Source organism: Arachis hypogaea, chromosome 4, assembly GCF_003086295.3.
Source record: "Arachis hypogaea cultivar Tifrunner chromosome 4, arahy.Tifrunner.gnm2.J5K5, whole genome shotgun sequence".
Taxonomy (NCBI): Eukaryota; Viridiplantae; Streptophyta; class Magnoliopsida; order Fabales; family Fabaceae; genus Arachis; species Arachis hypogaea.
In genome coordinates this window covers 122,635,103-122,654,723 of record NC_092039.1, presented here as the reverse complement: position 1 = coordinate 122,654,723, position 19,621 = coordinate 122,635,103, and the positions used below count along the sequence as shown (strand labels likewise).

The 19,621-nt window shown below is 32.4% G+C and overlaps 5 protein-coding genes across 5 annotated transcripts; all 5 read left to right on the top strand.

Annotated features, from left to right (window-relative positions):
• Positions 1-699: 699 nt before the first annotated feature.
• On the top strand, positions 700-3,870 carry LOC112797754 (receptor-like protein 6). The gene has a single exon (XM_029298002.2). The coding sequence runs from the start codon at positions 700-702 to the stop codon at positions 2,617-2,619; it is 1,920 nt and encodes a 639-aa protein (XP_029153835.1). The 3' UTR covers positions 2,620-3,870.
• LOC114927599 (receptor-like protein 47) lies at positions 2,663-3,610 on the top strand. The gene has a single exon (XM_029297657.1). The coding sequence runs from the start codon at positions 2,663-2,665 to the stop codon at positions 3,608-3,610; it is 948 nt and encodes a 315-aa protein (XP_029153490.1).
• A 7,254-nt stretch (positions 3,871-11,124) lies between the features above and the next one.
• Positions 11,125-11,898, top strand: LOC112795369 (receptor-like protein 6; the record flags this gene model as incomplete). Its single annotated transcript, XM_029297656.2, has 1 exon — positions 11,125-11,898. A coding segment is annotated over one exon (774 nt), but the record flags the coding sequence as incomplete, so codon positions are not given.
• A 315-nt stretch (positions 11,899-12,213) lies between these two features.
• LOC112797752 (receptor-like protein 54) lies at positions 12,214-13,914 on the top strand. The gene has a single exon (XM_025840830.3). It carries the CDS (start codon positions 12,214-12,216, stop codon positions 13,912-13,914), a length of 1,701 nt encoding a protein of 566 aa, XP_025696615.3.
• A 2,126-nt stretch (positions 13,915-16,040) lies between these two features.
• Positions 16,041-19,055, top strand: LOC112797749 (receptor-like protein 49). Its single transcript, XM_025840828.3, has one exon. The coding sequence runs from the start codon at positions 16,188-16,190 to the stop codon at positions 18,891-18,893; it is 2,706 nt and encodes a 901-aa protein (XP_025696613.1). The 5' UTR covers positions 16,041-16,187; the 3' UTR covers positions 18,894-19,055.
• Positions 19,056-19,621: the final 566 nt, after the last annotated feature.

Below are 19,621 nucleotides of genomic sequence, written 5' to 3'. Positions count from 1 at the left end.
CACTTATGTGTACTTTATGGAGTCAAGCTTATCAGCTAAAAATAGATCTTTGCTCGTGTTGGGTACGGAATTGAAAGGGTTCAATTAGTTTAGATAAATTGATCAATAATTTTGCCCAAAATGCACGCCAATATTCGATCTCTTTCTCATTTACACCTGAGAACTGTTGCACTTTGTGAGCATCACTATCCAATTCCAATCCATGTTCCAAAATGTAAACGGATTAAAACTAAAACACATCAGTTAATTTAGATAATTGATCAATAATTCTTCCCCAAAATGCACGTATAAGAAAGGAGGGAGGGATTAGACTTTAGAGACCAAAAAATGGGCGAAATTTGTGGAGGTAAAAGACTCATGAAAGAGACCTATGAACAAGAATCTTGTATGCATTATATGAAAGAAAATAAAGAGAGAAAATAATTAAGCATAAGGATAGAATGCAAGTCACTGAAGTCAAATATTAGAGAAAAAGATGCAGAAACTGTCAAAAAATTGAGTGTGACAGAGAGAGTGAAAGTTACCTGGATGTCTAAGCCAGCCTGCGTGTGCTTTGAAATGTTTGGACAACACAGTCATGAGTCTTGACTATGATTCATCATCACTATTCTTGGAATTTAGCATCATCATCACTGATTGACTATAAAAACCGATTGTTGTGTCCCAAACATTTTATCCATTGAAATCTGTTGCAATATAATGACAATGATGAGGTTCTTGTGTTCTCTTACTTTGTCCCTGCAGTTTCTTCTCCTTTTCTCATCACTCTTTCCAACCACCCTGCTCACAAACTGTTCACCTTTGAATCATTCAACTCATCATCATGAGTGCCATGAGCATGAAAGCTATGCCCTGTTGCAGTTTAAGGAATCCTTTCTAACAAGTAAGTCTGCTTCTTACAATCCTATCAGTTATCCTAAAACTGCTTCTTGGGTTCCTACCACAGATTGCTGCTCCTGGGATGGCATTGAATGCAATGAGCTCACAGGTCATGTGATTGGCATTGATCTCAGCAGCGGCCAGCTCTATGGTTCCATGGATCCCAATAGCACCCTTTTCTCACTTGTGCACCTTCGAAGTCTCAATCTTTCTGACAATGACTTCAATCACTCTCAAATTCCTGCTAAGATAGGTGAGCTTTCACAGCTAAGATATCTGAATCTTTCTCATGGCAATGAAAACACATTCTCTGGTGAGGTTCCATCTCAAGTTTCACAATTGTCCAACTTGTTGTCCCTTGATCTTCGCAGCTATACCTTTGGGTCACTTCCATATGATCTAATCAACCATTTGCAACTCAAGGCATCCACTCTCACAAGCTTAACTCAAAACTCAACTAGACTTGAACACCTTCGTCTTAGTTTTGTGACCATTTCATCATCTTTACCTCATACTCTCACAAACCTTACATCCTTGCAAAAACTCACTCTTCGCCAATGTGAACTATATGGTGAATTCCCAATTGGAATATTCCATCTCCCAAACTTAAGAGTCTTGAATTTGGGACAAAACCAAAACCTTAGGGGTATGCTGCCTAATTTTCACTCAAGCTCATTCATCAACATAATCCTTGATGGCACAAGTTTTTATGGCACAATTCCAACATCCATTGAAAACCTCACTTCTTTGAATTGTTTTGTGATTCCAAGATGCAGTTTTTATGGGGCCATTCCTTCTGCGCTTGGCAACCTCACCCAACTTGCTCAGTTAGATCTTGCCTATAATGGCTTTGTTGGTGAAATCCCTCACTCTCTTTTTAGACTAGAGAATCTTGAAATTTTGTCTCTGGGCTATAATTTCTTTGAAGGGCAACTAGCACTTGACATGTTTTTGAAACTAAAGATGCTTAATGTTCTAGACTTGCCTTACAACAAACTGTCTTTGTTCTCACAAAATAGGGCTGTCAATATGACAATCATTCCTCCAATTCAGTGGTTAGGGTTGGGTTCATGCAATTTGACTGGAAAAGTTCCAACTTGGATAATGAATCTAACCTCTCTATATCACTTGAATCTTTATAAAAATAATCTTCAAGGTGAAATTCCATATTTCCTCTTCATGTTGGAGAATCTTACAGGCCTTAATCTGGCTGATAATTGGTTGGAAGGACATGTCGAACTTGACATGCTTTCAAAGCTCAAAAAGCTTACTGCACTTGGTTTAGGTGGAGGCAATAAATTGTCATTTTCTGAAGGGAAGAACACTTCGAATGTAACCATTCCTTCTCAAATTCAATATTTAGAATTAAACTCATGTAATTTAGTTCATTTTCCCAATATTATACAATACTTACAAGAGCTGACAAATCTTCATCTACCATGCAATGGCATAAAGACTATACCAGATTGGATATGGAATAAAACTAGTCTTCAGTGTTTGATGATTTTCAACAATCCATTGATAGGAGAAATATCCCCCTTGATATGCAATCTGCAATCCCTTGTGTATCTTGATTTATCTTCCAACAACTTAGTTGGTATGATACCATCATGTTTGGGAAGCTTTAGCCGATCTCTTCAAATTTTGAGTCTTGCAGGAAACAAATTGACTGGCAATATTCCTCAAACTTATGTGAAAGGAAATGCCCTTCAGTTGATTGATTTCAGTTCTAACAAGTAACAAGTTGTATGGTCAATTACCGAGAGCATTGGTCAATTGTAGAATGCTAGAGCTTCTTGACTTGAGCCATAACCATTTCAATGATTCATTTCCTTTTTGGTTAGGATCTCTTCCCAAATTGAAGGTGATTTCTTTACATGATAATGAATTTCATGGAGCTATAAAGTGCCCATCAAAATGCACATTCGTGAAACTTCACATCATTGATCTTTCTGAGAATAATTTTTCTGGAAATTTGTCATCAGAAATAATCAAGAGTTTCAAATCGATGACTCTTTCCAACACAAGTCATCAAGTACATCTCAAAAACGACATTTATCAGTTGCTACATTCTTTGGTTGATATTGATTTGTTTTCATTTCCAATGTCCAACAAAGGAGTTGTCATGAATTATCAAGGGGATCAATACTTTCATTATATGGTAGCCATTGATCTTTCATGCAACAAAATTTCTGGTGAGATTCCGGATATCATGGGAAGTTTGAATGGCCTTGTTGTGCTCAATTTGTCCAACAACATGTTTACTGGCAGCATCCCATCTTCTCTAGGAAAGCTTTCAAATCTTGAAGTGCTGGACCTTTCTCTCAATAGCTTGTCAGGGAATATTCCTCAACAACTCACAGCACTAACCTTCTTGGATTTCTTCAATGTGTCCTTCAACAATCTCTCAGGTCCAATACCAGAAAATAGACAATTTTCCACATTTGAAAATAGTTCTTTCAAGGGAAACAAAGGTTTATGTGGGATTCAACTAGTGAAGAAATGTAAAGATCACTCTAAACCTCCACTACCAACTCTTGATGGTGATCAAGACTCTGAATCAAAATCTTTCTTTGAATTTAATTGGATGGTAATTCTAATCGGATATGGGAGTGGCCTTATTGCTGGATTAGCACTGGGAAATGCTTTTGCTGGAGATGTTTTTAGGTTGTTGAAAAGGATCTTTCCTTTTAAGTCACAAGTCTTGATGTTGGTCTTTTCATGTGTATAATCTTAGATTATTTTCATTTTTGTGTTGTTGAGTCGTATGCACTTTCTATCGTGAGACTCCTCTTTGTTTGTCATTATTAATATTTTTCATAGACGAACCATGCAAACTTTGATAAACCAATTGTCTGTTTGTTTGGTAATATTGTTCAAAGAATAATGCTTCATTGAGTAAGTCTGAGATGTTGTGTAGTTCGAAAATAAACTTATTGTACTAAATGTGATGTTATTTGAAGAAATAAATAGTGACAAGAGACTTATATAAGTAGGTCTAACATTATGAAATTTGAATATTTGTAACGTAAAATTTATTATGGTTAATAGTAATACAGGTGTTTATTACATTTAATGAATTATTTATAAAAATTAATTATTGGGGCCTTGCGGTTATAAACTTATTGTATTGTTTATAACGGTAAGATATAATAAATATGAGGATATGCATTCAATGTTTTTGTAGGTTAATTTCTAATTATCGGTGTTTTTTATTTTTATTTTTTTTGTATATTTTTTTTTTGCTGATTTAGAAATAATAAGTGATTTGTCAAAAATTGAGTGGTTGATTCTGAAATTTTGTCAAGTTAGCAATATTGCTGACATGACATTAGTAGAAGAAGAAACATATCTTAAGAGTAATGTGGGTAAACTTATGTATCTACTTTTATATATTAAAAATAGATGCTCCACTTTTTTAAGTGTTGAGACTTGAGGCTTCTGCTCATTAAAGAAAAAGAAAACAACCTGGCAATATGCTTTAAGTTGTAAATTTAATTTAATTTCTTTCTAATCACTTGCTAAAGCAAAGGCTGCTAAATTAACAAATATCATCTATCTATTCTTAATATATAAAAGTAGATATATAAGCATGCACCACATTACTTCTAAGTTATTTCTCTTATTCTATTAACGCCATGTCAGCAATATTACTTACGTGGCAAAATTTTAGAAACAACCAATCAAATCTTGCCAAATCAACTTCTATTTTCAAATTAAAAAAAAACTAAAAAATAGAATAAAAAACAACAAAAACACAAATTAACATTTACTCCAAAAAAACCTCTGAAAACCAAAGAGTTCATTACTTTTCTCATACTTCTCGCCTGAAAACTCCTTACTCTTCTCATGCTTCTCGAAACCGTCTTTTTCTTGGCACCTCTCCGCATTGCATCAATTGCAGAAACCAGGCCAACTAAGAAAATTCGTCCAACGAAAAAAATTCGTCCCAAGTATTTTCTCAAGGATTACAACATTGAGGTAATTTTATATAAGAAATTAAAAGTAGATATACTTAACCTATCTTTTATCTTTTTTATTCATAAACTTATTCTTTACCAGTCGTTTATGCTTGCAATACTTGATTCCATATCAATGGCATTTCAACAAACTCATGAGAATATATCTTCTATAAAGTAAGTCATCTCTTACACATTGTGAGTCGATGAGTAATTTCATACCGAACTCCTTTGAAAAAACTTGCGATAATATATTTCTTCATAAGTAATCAATTTCTTACGTCTGGAGTAATGTTTATATTTCTTTCTTCTAAAATTTCTTATACATATTTTTTTGTGAAAATGGTTATATCTACAGGTATAACATGCTTCGGAATAAAGTCGACCTCTACAATGCTCTAACTGGTCCAAAAATTAAATCTCAATACTTTTTTTTAGACATTGCACATATAACCATGGGTTGAATTTAAGGATATTTTTTCTTCTTAATTTTGTATACTTCTAAATTTTTTTATATATTATGCTACAGTTTTTTATTTTTTTCTTTTACAAAATTCTTAATCATATCATTTATAAATCATAATTTAAACCAATTAAAATTGGTCTATGAAATTTATGTAATATTCTTAATCACATATAACAATTTAAATAGGTTACAGTTACATTTTAAAGCTTATAATAATTTATTAGTTAGTAAATAAATATATATTTAAATGTGACAGTATCATATTAGTTGGAATGTTTGGTCATCTTTAGCATTAAGACATCGGCATTCAATTTGATCCACCAAGGACCATCACATTTAATAATATGATATTATCTAATTTAACTTGCTAATTTATGTATTTTATTAGGAATAATTGGTATTATTCCATGATTACAGATAAAAATACTATTATTAATTAATAAGTTGCTTTAAAAGTGGGATAAGAAAAAATGGGCAGAAAGAAGATGTACTGGCTTCTATTCTAACTGCAAAATTTTATGAAGTCATTTAATTAAGTAATTAGAATATTAATTTTGAATTACTGCTAATAAACTTTTCGCCATTTTCGGTACGTTAGTATATATTAATTGTTCAAAGAGAAACGTGAAAGACTAATATTTTTTATTAATATTAGTCTAAAATTTTTTAATTAAGTCCATATAATATACAAATATTTTTTAATCAAGTCTTTTTAAATTAAAATTTTTTAAATTAAATTTGTAACATATAAAGACATTGAAATGATATTTCTATATTTATTATATCTTACCGTTATAAATAATACAATAAATTTATTATACTAATAATTAATTTATTAATTTATGTAAATTAACTCATTAAAAATTTATATCATTATTATTGCATATTACTTCACTACTGCCATTATTTCAGCGAACATAGGTCTCAACTTTGGATCTCTACAATACAAAAAGAGTATTATATAGTCACACCAAGTATCGGGTGTATTTCATTCATGTAGGTGAAGTATTCTAAAACTTCATAAAACTTAAACATTTGCAAATAATCTAAAAGTTTTCTATTAAGTCCATATAAATCTAAAAGTTTTTGATTAAATTCATATAATATACAAATATTCTTCAACCAAGTCTTTTTAAATTATAAATTTTGAAATTAAGTTTGTAACCTATAAAGATATTAAATATATATTCTTATATTTATTATATCTTACCATTATAAACAATATAATAACTTTATAACACCAATAATTAATTTATTAATTTCTATAAACTCAATCATTAAATGTAATAAATATCCATATAATAAATATCATAATAATATTATTAATCATAATAAATTTTACGTTACAAATATTTAAATTATATACTATTTGAACTACTTATATAAGTCTCTAATCACTATTCTTTAAAATAACATCAAATTTACCATAAGAAATTTCTTTTCAAACTATACAACATCTCAAACTTACTCAATGGAGCATCATTAATTGGACAATATAACCAAACATACGGACAATTAGTTTATCAAAGTTCGCGTGGTTCGTCTATGGAAAACATTAACACCCAAAAATGAAGAAGAGTCTCTTTGCTTAGAAATGATTATATTAGATGAAAAGGTACAAAATAAACAAATTTATTCTATTTTTAAATTGAATTTAAAAAAAATGCTTTAATTATTTTTGTTTTTTATACTTTTAATATTATTTTATAATACTTTATATATAATTGTATTTTAATATCGTTAAAGTTAAACTTCTCTCAATTTGATAATCATTGTTCCTTTTCTAATAATTTAAAAAAATAAACGCAATCATTTTTTTAACTAATTGTTAACAATGATTTACTAACACTGGAGGGAACACCTCTTCATGTAATTGTGAAGAAAAATATGATAAACAAATTCAAGCATTTGTTAAAAGAAGGAAAAGTCTATACTATCAAAAATTTGAAAATAGAAGATGCAAATGATTTGTATAGAGCAATTAAAGGTACTATGAAAACAAATTTTTTAATAACAACTATTGTGAAAGAAATCAAAGATCCAGTTTTGAACATTCTCCAACACTATTTTGAATTTGCATCACTTGAGACATTATCTGACAGAGTGGGTCAAAGACAAATTTTAACAGGTAATTTTATTTTATATTATTTCAATTATTCTTATTAAAAATAATTTATTAAAAAAAATCAACACATTTTTGTTCTTTTTATTGTAGATGTCATTGAAAAACTGCATGCAATAGGAGAAGAAGAACAAGTAGATGTTAAAGGAAAACCCACAAAAATACGAAGAATGAAATTGATACTTAAAGAGTAAAAAAAATATACAACCAATTCATTTTTCATTTAGATATATAGTTATTAACAAAATACTATTAATTTTAAGAATATCGTGTTCAAAGTCACGTTGTGGAGAAATCTCTCAAATCAAATAAATAAAGAAATTACAACACAAATCAATGGCCAAAAAATTGTTGCACTCACATCAACATTGGTTAGTGAATATAAAGGTATGATCTTTTTCAAAAAAAATTAATTTATTATTTTTTTAGTTCAAAGAATTATATTTTATATAATACATTAATTGACACAATACAACACAATCTTATTTTATATAACCTATTATATTATAATATTTTAGATGATTATTAGGTTAGCACAACTTCAAGTACAAAAATTTATATCAATCCAGAAATTGAAGAATTCACACAACTAACTTATGGGTATTTCATAACTAATAAATCTCTCAAAAATTAATTCATTTATTTAATTATTCAATTTAATAAATATAAAAAAACTCCTAAATAAGACTGATCAACATGAAAAAGTAATGGAGATACCTAACCAAGACAATGCCAACACAAATCTTTAGAGCAGAATGATTAGAAATCAAATAACTATTCAAGATCTAATGGCTATGCAATGGGAATCTGATGATCAGGTATGACAAAAAAATCTCACAACATGCATCATACATTCATTCTTACTCAAATACAATATACCTAATGATAACATAAATGAAATATTGGAATAGGAAAAGATCTTTACAATTTTAGCAACTATAAACGGAATTGATGACAAATTTGGATGGAACTATGTTGAATGTGAAAAGTATCATAAGAAAGCATATAAAAAAGGAGACAACTATATTTGTGGTACATGTAATCAAACACCACAATATCCAACCATAAGGTAACTTTATATACTTTTCATAATCTCATTTAGAAAATTATTAGTTATTAACGCAATACTTATTTTAGGTTCAGAATTCAATTAAAGGTTTCAGATCAAAGTGCTACAGCAACTTTTGTATTATTTGATGGCGAAGCAAAAAAATTGTTGGACACAACTGCTTCAAATCTAATCACATTCCAAAAAAGTAATGATCTTGAAGCACCACCCCAATTGAAAAACTTGTGCAACCTCACACTTATTTTTGAAGTCAAACTAAATGAGTTTAATCTCAAAGAAGGTTCTCAACAATACACCGTTACCAAGACATTTGTTCTAACTAAAAACACTGAACAGCAACACCCATTACAACAAATAAAACAAGTAATACTAAAAAAATCACTTATTTAAAACATCATTTTTATTTCTAATTTATATTATTCATTGATTATAGGAACCAACTTCGCCAACACTAATATCATCAGACGAAGATCACATACCTATCAAGAGGTTGAGGAGAAAAAAAACGATACAAATTCAAGACACATTTTCGGAAGAAGACCATACATGGAAAGAGCGAACAAACAACACAAAAGAAAGTGCACACAACTCACCAATTCATAAGGAATATGCCTTCACAACAACCTATGACAAAAAGAAGAAAGCAACAACTCTAACAACAACCAATAAAAAAAGGAGGACGAGTGCCACATAAGAAGACCAATTCCATCAATTAAACCAAATGCAAAAATCAATTCCAACATCCAAATACTTTGTACTACAATTTCTTTTAAATAAAATACCATTTAAATTTATTTTTAGTTTATACATATTTCATTTAATTCTACAAAACATAATAATTTTTAATATTTATTATATACTATTATTAATTTACTGTCCCGCGCATGGCGCGGGTCACATTCTAGTTCTTAATATATAAAAGTAGGTACATATGTTTATTCACATTGCTTTTAAGTTATTTCTCTTTTTTTTATTAACGCCATGTCAGCACCAACGCTTACTTGGCAAAATTTTAGAATCCACCACTCAAATCTTGTCAAATCAACTTTTATTTTCACATTAAAAAAACACAATAAAAACCAATAAATTAACTTTTTTCAAATCAATCCTTATTTCTAAAACAACAAAAACACAAATTAACATTTATCCCAACAAAAAACTCTCAATACGCTTATTACCTTTCTCAAACCCTCACTCTCTTAACACCTCATCCTATTTCCTCCATCATCTTCCGGTCCCATGAACCATTATTTTTTTCTCAAAACAAATTGTACATCGCGATGTCCATCTCCGACAGAGTCGCATTGCATAAATTGCATAAACCAGGGCAAACTCCATTCCTCCTCTTGCGGTTTTCTGCCAGACCTCGATTCTGGGTCTCAAACCAACGTCACCATTCGGCGCCGCCAACGTAGAAAATTTATCACAGGTATCTTCCTAAAGATTTTCAACTTTGCCATTTACTCTTCTCATTGTTCAATATCATTTTCAATAGCCCTATTTATTCACAAGTTGATGTATTCCTCTTTTGTAAACGGTTATGTCCAACAGTCACAACCAAAATTAATGTGTATTTAAAATTGTTGCTCCCTATATACTATCGATTGCAATATTTCATCATCAAATTATAAATTGTTATTTTACATGTGGAGTACTTCTTCCACAATTTACATTCCCGTATTCCTCTTTTTCAAATTGTTATTCCAGATGTGCAGTATTGCTTCCACAATTTACTTGGAATGGATTATCATTCTTTGACCATGTCTTATTCTCTTTGTTGTAGAAGGATTTACAGTGGTAATGACAGATCAGGAGAGTTAATACCCAAAATTGCTAGATGAAAATCAACCAATTACTATTTAATAAAATGTTTTAAAAAAATTAAAACAAAAAACTCTTATCTATTATTATTCAATTGAAACACCAAGTACTAATTAGTATAAATAATTTACCTCTTCGCGCATTGCGCCAGTCTCACTCTAGTTGTAACTGAAGTGGAGAATATCATAATTTGCTGCTGATTTAGTAGTTACTTTTTCAATCATGTATACTTGAAAAAAATTATTTCTATTTAAAAAAATTGAAATTACAGCACAAGAAATATGAACTCTCTTCCTATGTCAAAGTAAGTTTAGTTGACCGAGTCAATGATGAAAAACTGATAAGCTCAAAATAAAGCTAGGCTCGTGTTGGGTACGGAACTGAGATAGATTCAATTAGTTTATATAAATTGATCAATAATTCAACCCAAACTGCATGTACAAGAAGGCAGAGATTAGACTTTAGAAACAAAAAAGGGCGATGTTTCTGGAGGTAAAGACTCATAAAATAGACCTGTGAACAAGAATCTTCTATACATGATTTAAAAAATTAGAGGGAAAATTAATTAAGCAAAACAACAGAATGCAAGTAACCAAAGTCAATATGAGTGTGACAAAGAGAGAGTAAATTACATGAATGTCTAAGCCATCCTGCATGTGCTTTGAACTTTGAAATGTTTGCAGTAACACACTATTAATTATTGGAATTTAGTATCACCAGTACTGCTTCACTATAAAAACCGATTGTAGTGTCCCAAACCTTTCATCCATTGAAATCTGTTGCGATATATTCACAATGATGATGTTCTTGTGTTTTACTGCTTTGTCCATACAGTTTCTTCTCCTTGTCACAAACTGTTTTAAGTTTGAATGATTCAACTACTACTCATCATCATCATGAGTGCCATCAACATGAAAGCAATGCCTTGCTGAACTTTAAACAAAGCTTCATCATAAGTAAGTATGCTTCTTACAGTCCTTTCAGTTATCCTAAAACCGTTTCCTGGATTTCAACCACAGATTGCTGCTGCTGGGATGGCATTGAATGCGACGAGCTCACAGGTCATGTCATTTCCATTGATCTTAGTAGCAGCCTGCTCTATGGTTCCATGGATCCCAATAGCACCCTTTTCTCACTTGTGCATCTTCAAAGCCTTGATCTTTCAGATAATGACTTCAATCACTCACAAATTCCAGCCAGGATAGGTCACTTGTCACAACTGAGGCATTTGAATCTTTCTCATGGCAATGAAAACACATTCTCTGGTGAAGTTCCACCTCAAGTTTCACAATTGTCCAACTTGTTGTCCCTTGATCTTCGCAGCTATACTCTTGAGTCACGTCCATATGATCTAATCAACAATTTGCAACTCAAGGCATCCACTCTCACAAGCTTAACCCAAAACACAACTAGACTTGAACACCTTCGTCTTAATTTTGTGACCATTTCATCATCTTTACCTTATACATTCACAAACCTTACATCTTTGCAAAAGCTTTCTCTTTTCAATTGTGAACTGCATGGTGAATTTCCACTAGGTATATTCCATCTTCCAAACTTAACAGTCTTGGATTTGGGATAAAACCAAAATCTTAGGGGTTTGCTGCCTAATTTTCTCTCAAAGACATTAGTCACCATATACCTCCCACGCACAAGTTTTTATGGCTCACTTCCAACATCCATTGAAAACCTCACTTCTTTAAATTGGTTCGAGATTTCACGTTGCAATTTTCATGGGGCCATTCCTTATTCGATTGGCAACCTCACCCAACTTGCTCTGTTAGATCTTACCGATAACAGCTTTGATGGTGAAATCCCTCACTCTCTTTTTGGACTTGAGAATCTTGTAAATTTATTCTTGGATTATAATTTTTTCCAAGGCCATCTAGCACTTGACATGTTTTTGAAGCTAAAGATGCTTAATGGTCTTGGCTTGTCTCACAACAAATTGTCTTTATTCTCTCAAAATAGAGCTGTCAATGTAACAACCCTTCCTCCAATTCAGTGGCTTGCATTGACTTCATGCAATCTGGCTGGGGAAGTTCCAAATTGGATAATGAATCTAACCACTCTAAATCGCTTGAATCTTAAAGAGAATAATCTTCAAGGTGAAATTCCCTATTTCCTCTTCATGTTAGAGAATCTTACATATCTTGATCTAGTTGATAATATGTTGGAAGGACAAATCGAGCTTGACATGCTTTCAAAGCTCAAGAAGCTTACTGCACTTGGTTTAGGCGGAGGTAACAAATTGTCTTTTCATGAAGGGAACAACACTTCCAAGGTTACATTTCCTGCTCAAATTCAAGTGTTGCATTTAAGCTCATGTAACATTGTTCATTTTCCCAATTTTATACAACACTTGCAAGAGTTGACTGATCTTTACATATCAGACAACAGCATAAAGACAATACCGAGTTTGGAAATTTCCAACAACCTATTGATGGGAGAAATATGCCCCTCCATATGCAACCTGCAGTCACTTGTGGATCTTGATTTATCTTCCAACAATTTAGTTGGCATGATTCCATCATGTTTGGGAAGCTTTAGCCAATCCCTTCAACTTTTGAATGTCTCAGGAAACAAATTGACAGGCAATATTCCTCAAATTTATGTGAAAGGAAATGTCCTTCAGTTGATCGATTTTAGTTCTAACAAGTTGTACGGTCAATTACCAAGAGCACTTGTCAATTGCAGAATGCTAGAGTTTCTTGATGTGAGACATAACCATTTCAATGACTCATTTCCTTTCTGGTTGGGATCTCTTCCTAAGTTAAAGGTTCTTTCTTTACGTGATAATGAATTTCACGGAGCTATAATGTGTCCATTGAAATACACATTTCCCCACCTTCGAATCATTGATCTTTCTCAAAATGGTTTCTCAAGGAAATTAACATCAGAAATAATCATGTGCTTCAAATCGATGATCATATCCAACAAAAGGCAACTGGATTTCAAGGACGTGATTCATAGTGACAATGCGGAAATAGATATTGATTGGCATCCATTTTCAATGTCCAACAAAGGAGTTGTCATGGATTATCTCGGGGGGCAATACCTTCGTCACATGGTAGCCATTGATCTTTCATGTAACAAAATTTATGGTGAGATTCCAGATATCATGGGAAGTTTGAATGGTCTTCTTGTGCTCAATTTGTCCAATAACATGTTTACTGGCAGCATCCCATCTTCCTTGGGGAAGTTTTCAAATCTTGAAGTGCTGGACCTTTCTCTTAATAGCCTGTCAGGAAATATTCCTCAACAACTCGCAGGGCTAACCTTCTTGGATTTCTTCAATGTGTCTTTCAACAATCTCTCAGGTCCAATACCAGAAAATGGCCAACTTTCAACATTTGATGATAATTCATTTAAGGGAAACAAAGGTTTGTGCGGGATTCGATTGGTGAAGAAATGTGAAGATTATTCTAAGCTTCCACTACCAACAACTGATGGTGATCAAGACACTGAATCGGAAGCTTTCTTTGAATTGTATTGGATGGTAATTGTAATTGGATATGGGGGTGGCCTTGTTGCTGGGTTAGCACTGGGAAATGCTTTTGCCGTAGATGTTTATAGGTTGCTGAAAAAGATATTTTAAGTCACAAGTCTATATGGTTTTGAATGTTGTATTGGATTTGGAGTATAGTTGGATGGAGAAGTAAGTGTTTGAGAGTTTAGTAGTACTTGAGTCTCAAGTTTAGGGTGTTGGGAGTATTGGTGTGAAGGCTTCAACCATGTAATGTAATTACTTAAATCAAAGTTGGTGACAGCATGAATTCCTCTGTACTCAATTGCTGCTATGCCATAGGCTCGTGCTGCTTCCTCTTGTGTGCCTACATTAGTTAACAACATGTTACTTCCATTTTTCCTCTTGTGTTTCATCCATATTATTTCCATCTTAATTATTCAAGATGTACTCTCTTTTAGTTCTCTATTTCAACGTTTAATTCCTCTCAAACAAGTTTTCAAATTGTCTAATTAGAATAATCAGCTAATTATTACTTGCTTAGTTCATTAATTCTCGTGGGAACAATATCCACTCACCGTAATATTACTTGATATGATCCAGTACACTTGCCCGGTTTCCATGAGCTTTGGTTTTCGCTTATCAGCTCCAAGGTAAGGATATTTGTTTCCAAGAACTCTTCCATTCTGATGATGCCTGCAGAACATTGACAAAGCATTAGTGATTCATATTCAAACCCAAAATGCACATTTGTGCTGTGTTCATAAAGACTATATATATAAAAGGAGTATCTCACCTTGCAACACCCCTATACTTTGATACACCTCTTTTGAGAAGCCACTGCTCTTCCTGCAATAACTTTATTAAAAGAAAGTCTTATAATGTGTTCTTTGCTTTTGTGCATTCCTGCTATTTATGTTTTATATTGAGAATTATTTCATATAGGTTGCTTTTGGATACTCAAACATGAATACAAGATAGCTATATATAATTAATCTCCACTATTAATAAATACAAAACGTATGCGTTTTTTCTTTTTTTGGGAAATAAAAAATTTGTGTATATATCTCTATATTCACAACAAAAGGAATTTAATTTCTATATTTCTGTATTTGTCTTAAAGATAATATTCAAGTGCAACAATAGTGTTTCTTTTTTCACTTTCAAATAAAATCGAGGTTTAGTATTAGACTATAGTCTACAGAAAAACATTAGAGTAAAAAAAAAATTGCACAGGGAGTTTCTTTTCAAAATGATGCAGCATGTTGGTTGATTCTTTTCTGCTTTGTTCCTTCATTGGATGTTCGGTGCAAGCTAGAAAAAAAGGTGTTCATAGTAGAAGCATCCCTTGAGTTGTATGCTTCAAGTACACCTCCCTTTCCCTCTCTCTTATATATTCATGGACTTCTTCAATGTGTCTTCCAATAATTTCTCATGTCCAATATCAGAAAATAGACAATTTTCCACATTTGAAAATAATCCATGAGAGAAACAAAGATTTGTGCGGGATTCAACTGGTGAAGAAATGTGAAGATCGTTCAAAGCTTCTGCTACCAACACCTGATGATAATCAAGACTTTGAATTTAACTGGAGGGTAATTCTAATTGCAGGGATAGCGTCAGGAAATACTTTTACTCCAGATGTTGTTAGGTTGCTAAAACAGATCATTTAAGTCACAACTCTAGATTTTGGTCTTTTCATGTGTATAATCTTGGACTTGTTGATCCCATAAATCGTGTCTCACATTGTAAAATTTTTATGGACCTATAACACCATTATTTCATTTGAAAAATTTGTTTGACCATTTTTTCTTGTCTTCACTAAAATAAACGGCAATGCAATTTAACACTCTCATGATCGGAATTAGAAAAAATTGCCTATGCTACATGTAGACTAAAATCAGCCACTAAAGTCAGTTACCAGTATAAAATACATATTGAAATATAAATACACATTAAAAATAAATTAAATGACACATGTATTTATACACAAATATATTGGTGGTTAATTTTAGTGGCTGATTTTAGTGTACAAATAGCATTTTTGAGAAAAAATACATATACATATCACTTTTGCAAGTGCTTTACTTAGAACACCAATAGCAAGGAAGTTTGTTGAGGTAAAGAAAGATGAAGATAAGGTTTGAAAGGTACCTTGTCCCCTGTGACTTGTGAGCGATGACTCTATGAGTAGAGAAGTCATGAAGTTGCATGTACAGTTAAGTATGAAGGACGACGTCAAATGCAAAGTTGTTAGCAAAGTGAAATAGTAGTGGAAAAAAGATGGTTGTTAGAGTCTCCACCCATTTTAGAGAACGCGGACACTTTATACTTGCCTATAAAAACCGATTCAAGTGTCCCAAACATTTCATCCATTGAAACCTATTTCAATTCAACTGACAATAATGGGGTTCTTGTGTTCTCTTGCTTTCTCCATACAGTTTCTTCTCCTCTTCTCATCCTTCCTGTTCACAAACTGTTTAACTTTGAATGATTCAACTACTACTCATCATCATGAATGCTATCAACATGAAAGCAATGCCTTATTCAGCTTTAAACAAAGCTTCATCATAAGTAAGTATGCTTCCTACAATCCTTTCAGTTATCCTAAAACTCTTTCTTGGAATCCGTCCACAGATTGCTGCTTGTGGGATGGCATTGAATGTGATGAGCTCACAGGTCATGTCATTTCCATTGATCTTAGTAGCAGCCAGCTCTATGGTTCCATGGATCCCAATAGCACACTTTTCTCACTTGTGCATCTTCAAAGTCTTGATCTTTCAGACAATGACTTCAATCACTCTCAAATTCCTGCCAAGATAGGTGAGCTTTCACAGCTAAGATATCTGAATCTTTCTCATGGCAATGAAAACACATTCTCTGGTGAAGTTCCACCTCAAATTTCACAATTGTCCAACTTGTTGTCCCTTGATCTTCGCAGCTATATTGAACAGCTTGATTTTCCATTTATCAACCGTTTACATCTCAAGGAATCCACTCTGCGAAGCTTAATTCAAAACTCAACCAGACTTGAACACCTTCGTCTGAATTTTGTGACCATATCATCATCTTTACCTCATACTCTCACAAACCTTACGTCTTTGCAAATGCTTTCTTTTCGCCGATGTGAACTATATGGTGAGTTTCCAGTCCGAATATTCCATCTCCCAAACATAACAGTCTTGAATTTTGGGGAAAACCAAAATCTCCAGGGTACATTACCTGCATCCATTGGAAACCTAACCAATTTAGCTGTCTTGTATCTTGAAGATAATAGCTTTCATGGTGAAATCCCTCAGTCTCTTTTTCGACTTAAGAATCTTGAAATTTTGTCGCTGTCTTATAATTTTTTTGAAGGCGAGCTAGCACTTGACATGATTTTGAAGTTAAAGATGCTTAATGGTCTTGACTTGTCTTTCAACAAATTGTCCTTGTTCTCACAAAATACGGATGTCAATGTGACAACCCTTCCTCCAATTCAATGGTTAGGATTGAGTGAGTGCAATTTGATTGGAGAAGTTCCAACTTGGATGATGAATCTAACCTCTTTATATCACTTGGATCTTTCTAAAAATAAACTTCAAGGTGAAATTCCATATTTCCTCTTCACGTTAGAGAATCTTACAGTTCTCTATCTAGGTGGTAATATGTTAGAAGGACAGATCGAGCTTGACTTGCTTGCAAAGCTCAAAAAGCTGACTGTACTTGGTTTTGGAGGAGGCAATAAATTATTTTTTCTTGAAGGGAAGAACACTTCGAATGTAACCATTCCTTCTCAAATTCAATATTTGGAATTAAGTTCATGCAATTTGGTTCATTTTCCCAATTTTATACAACACTTGCAAGAGTTGACTGATCTTTTCATATCAAACAATAGCATAAAGACAATACCCAGTTGGATATGGAATAAAACAACTCTTCAGAGGTTGGAGATTTTCAACAACCTATTGATGGGAGAAATATCCCCCTTGATATGCAATCTGCAATCTCTTGTGCATCTTGATTTATCTTCCAACAATTTAGTTGGCATGATTCCATCATGTTTGGGAAGTTTTAGCCAATCTCTTCGCTTTTTGAGGCTTGCAGGAAACAAATTGATTGGCAGTATTCCTCAAACTTATTCTAAAAGAAATGCCCTTCAGTTCATTGATTTTAGCTCTAACAAGTTGTATGGTCAATTACCAAGATCATTAGTCAACTGTAGAAAGCTAGAGCTTCTTGATGTGAGCCATAACCATTTGAATGATTCATTTCCTTTCTGGTTACAATCTCTTCCTAAATTGAAGGTTATTTCTTTACGTAACAATAAATTTTATGGAGCTATTAAGTGCCCATCAAATTGTACATTTTTGAAACTTCACATCATTGATCTTTCTCAGAATGATTTTTCTGGAAATTTGTCATCAGAAATAATCAAGAATTTCAAATCGATGACACTTTCCAACACAAGTGATCCAGCACATTTCAAAGACGACATCTATTATTTGCAACATTCTTTGATTGATATTGATTTGTTTTCATTCTCAATGTCCAACAAAGGAGTTGTCTTGAATTATCATGGGGTTCAATACTTTGATTATATGGTAGCCATTGATCTCTCATGTAACAAAATTTATGGTGAGATACCAGATATCATGGGAAGTTTGAATAGGCTTCTTGTGCTCAATTTGTCTAATAACATGTTCACTGGCAGCATCCCATCTTCTTTGGGAAAGCTTTCAAATCTTGAAGTGTTGGACCTTTCTCTTAATAGCCTATCAGGGAATATTCCTCAACAGCTCACAGGGCTAACCTTCTTGGATTTCTTCAATGTGTCTTTCAACAATCTCTCAGGTCCAATCCCAGAAAATGGCCAACTTTCCACATTTGATGATAATTCATTTAAGGGAAACAATGATTTGTGCGGGATTCAATTGGTGAAGAAATGCAAAGATCATTCTATGCTTCCACTATCAACATCTGATGGTAATCAAGACTCTGAATCGGGACCTTTCTTTAAATCTAATTGGATGGTAATTCTAATTGGATATGGGGGTGGCCTTCTTGTTGGGTTAGCACTAGGAAATGCTTTTGCTGGAGATGTCTTTAGGTTGCTGAAAAGGATCTTTTAAATCACAAGTTTAGATTTTGTTATTTTAATGTGTGTAATGTTAGATCATTTTCATTTATGTGTTTTCATTTGAAGTTGTTGTGTTTAACTCATGTAAGAGTGGGTCATGTGTAATTCCAAATAAAGGGGATAAATTAAAAATATATAGTGTGTAATATACTTATATATCTATTTTTCTTTTTCTTTTTCTGTTTGTATACTCAATCTTTTGATTATGCCCATGCAAGATAGGATAACTGTAAAAAGTAAAGCAAAGCAATTTTTTCAACCAAAAAAAAATCTTTAATTTGAATCTAATTATAAGTAGGATCAATTGAGCAAACAATAATAACAAAAATGATATTTTCTTAAAAAAACTAAATTACAGCCAGCAGTATATTATAGAGAAAGAAAAAAGAAAAAAGCTAATATAGAAATACAGAAAACTAACAAATTTTTTTATGGAAAAATATACTTAACAAAAATAAAGAAAGAAGAAGAACTGAAGAAGCAATGATGATCAATCTCTCTCTTCTTCATAGTAAGAGCACTGATTTTTATTTTTCTGATAGGAATCGAATGGAGAGCAAGAAATGAAATTACAAGAACCCCCCATAAATAAGGCCAATAATCTCTATCAAAGCAAGCACAGAACAACCTGTCAAGTGTACAGAACCATAGTCTCAGACTCATGAAAAATAGAGAGCTGAGTTTTTTGGTGCATCTGATTGTAAAGGAAGTTTGGATCAG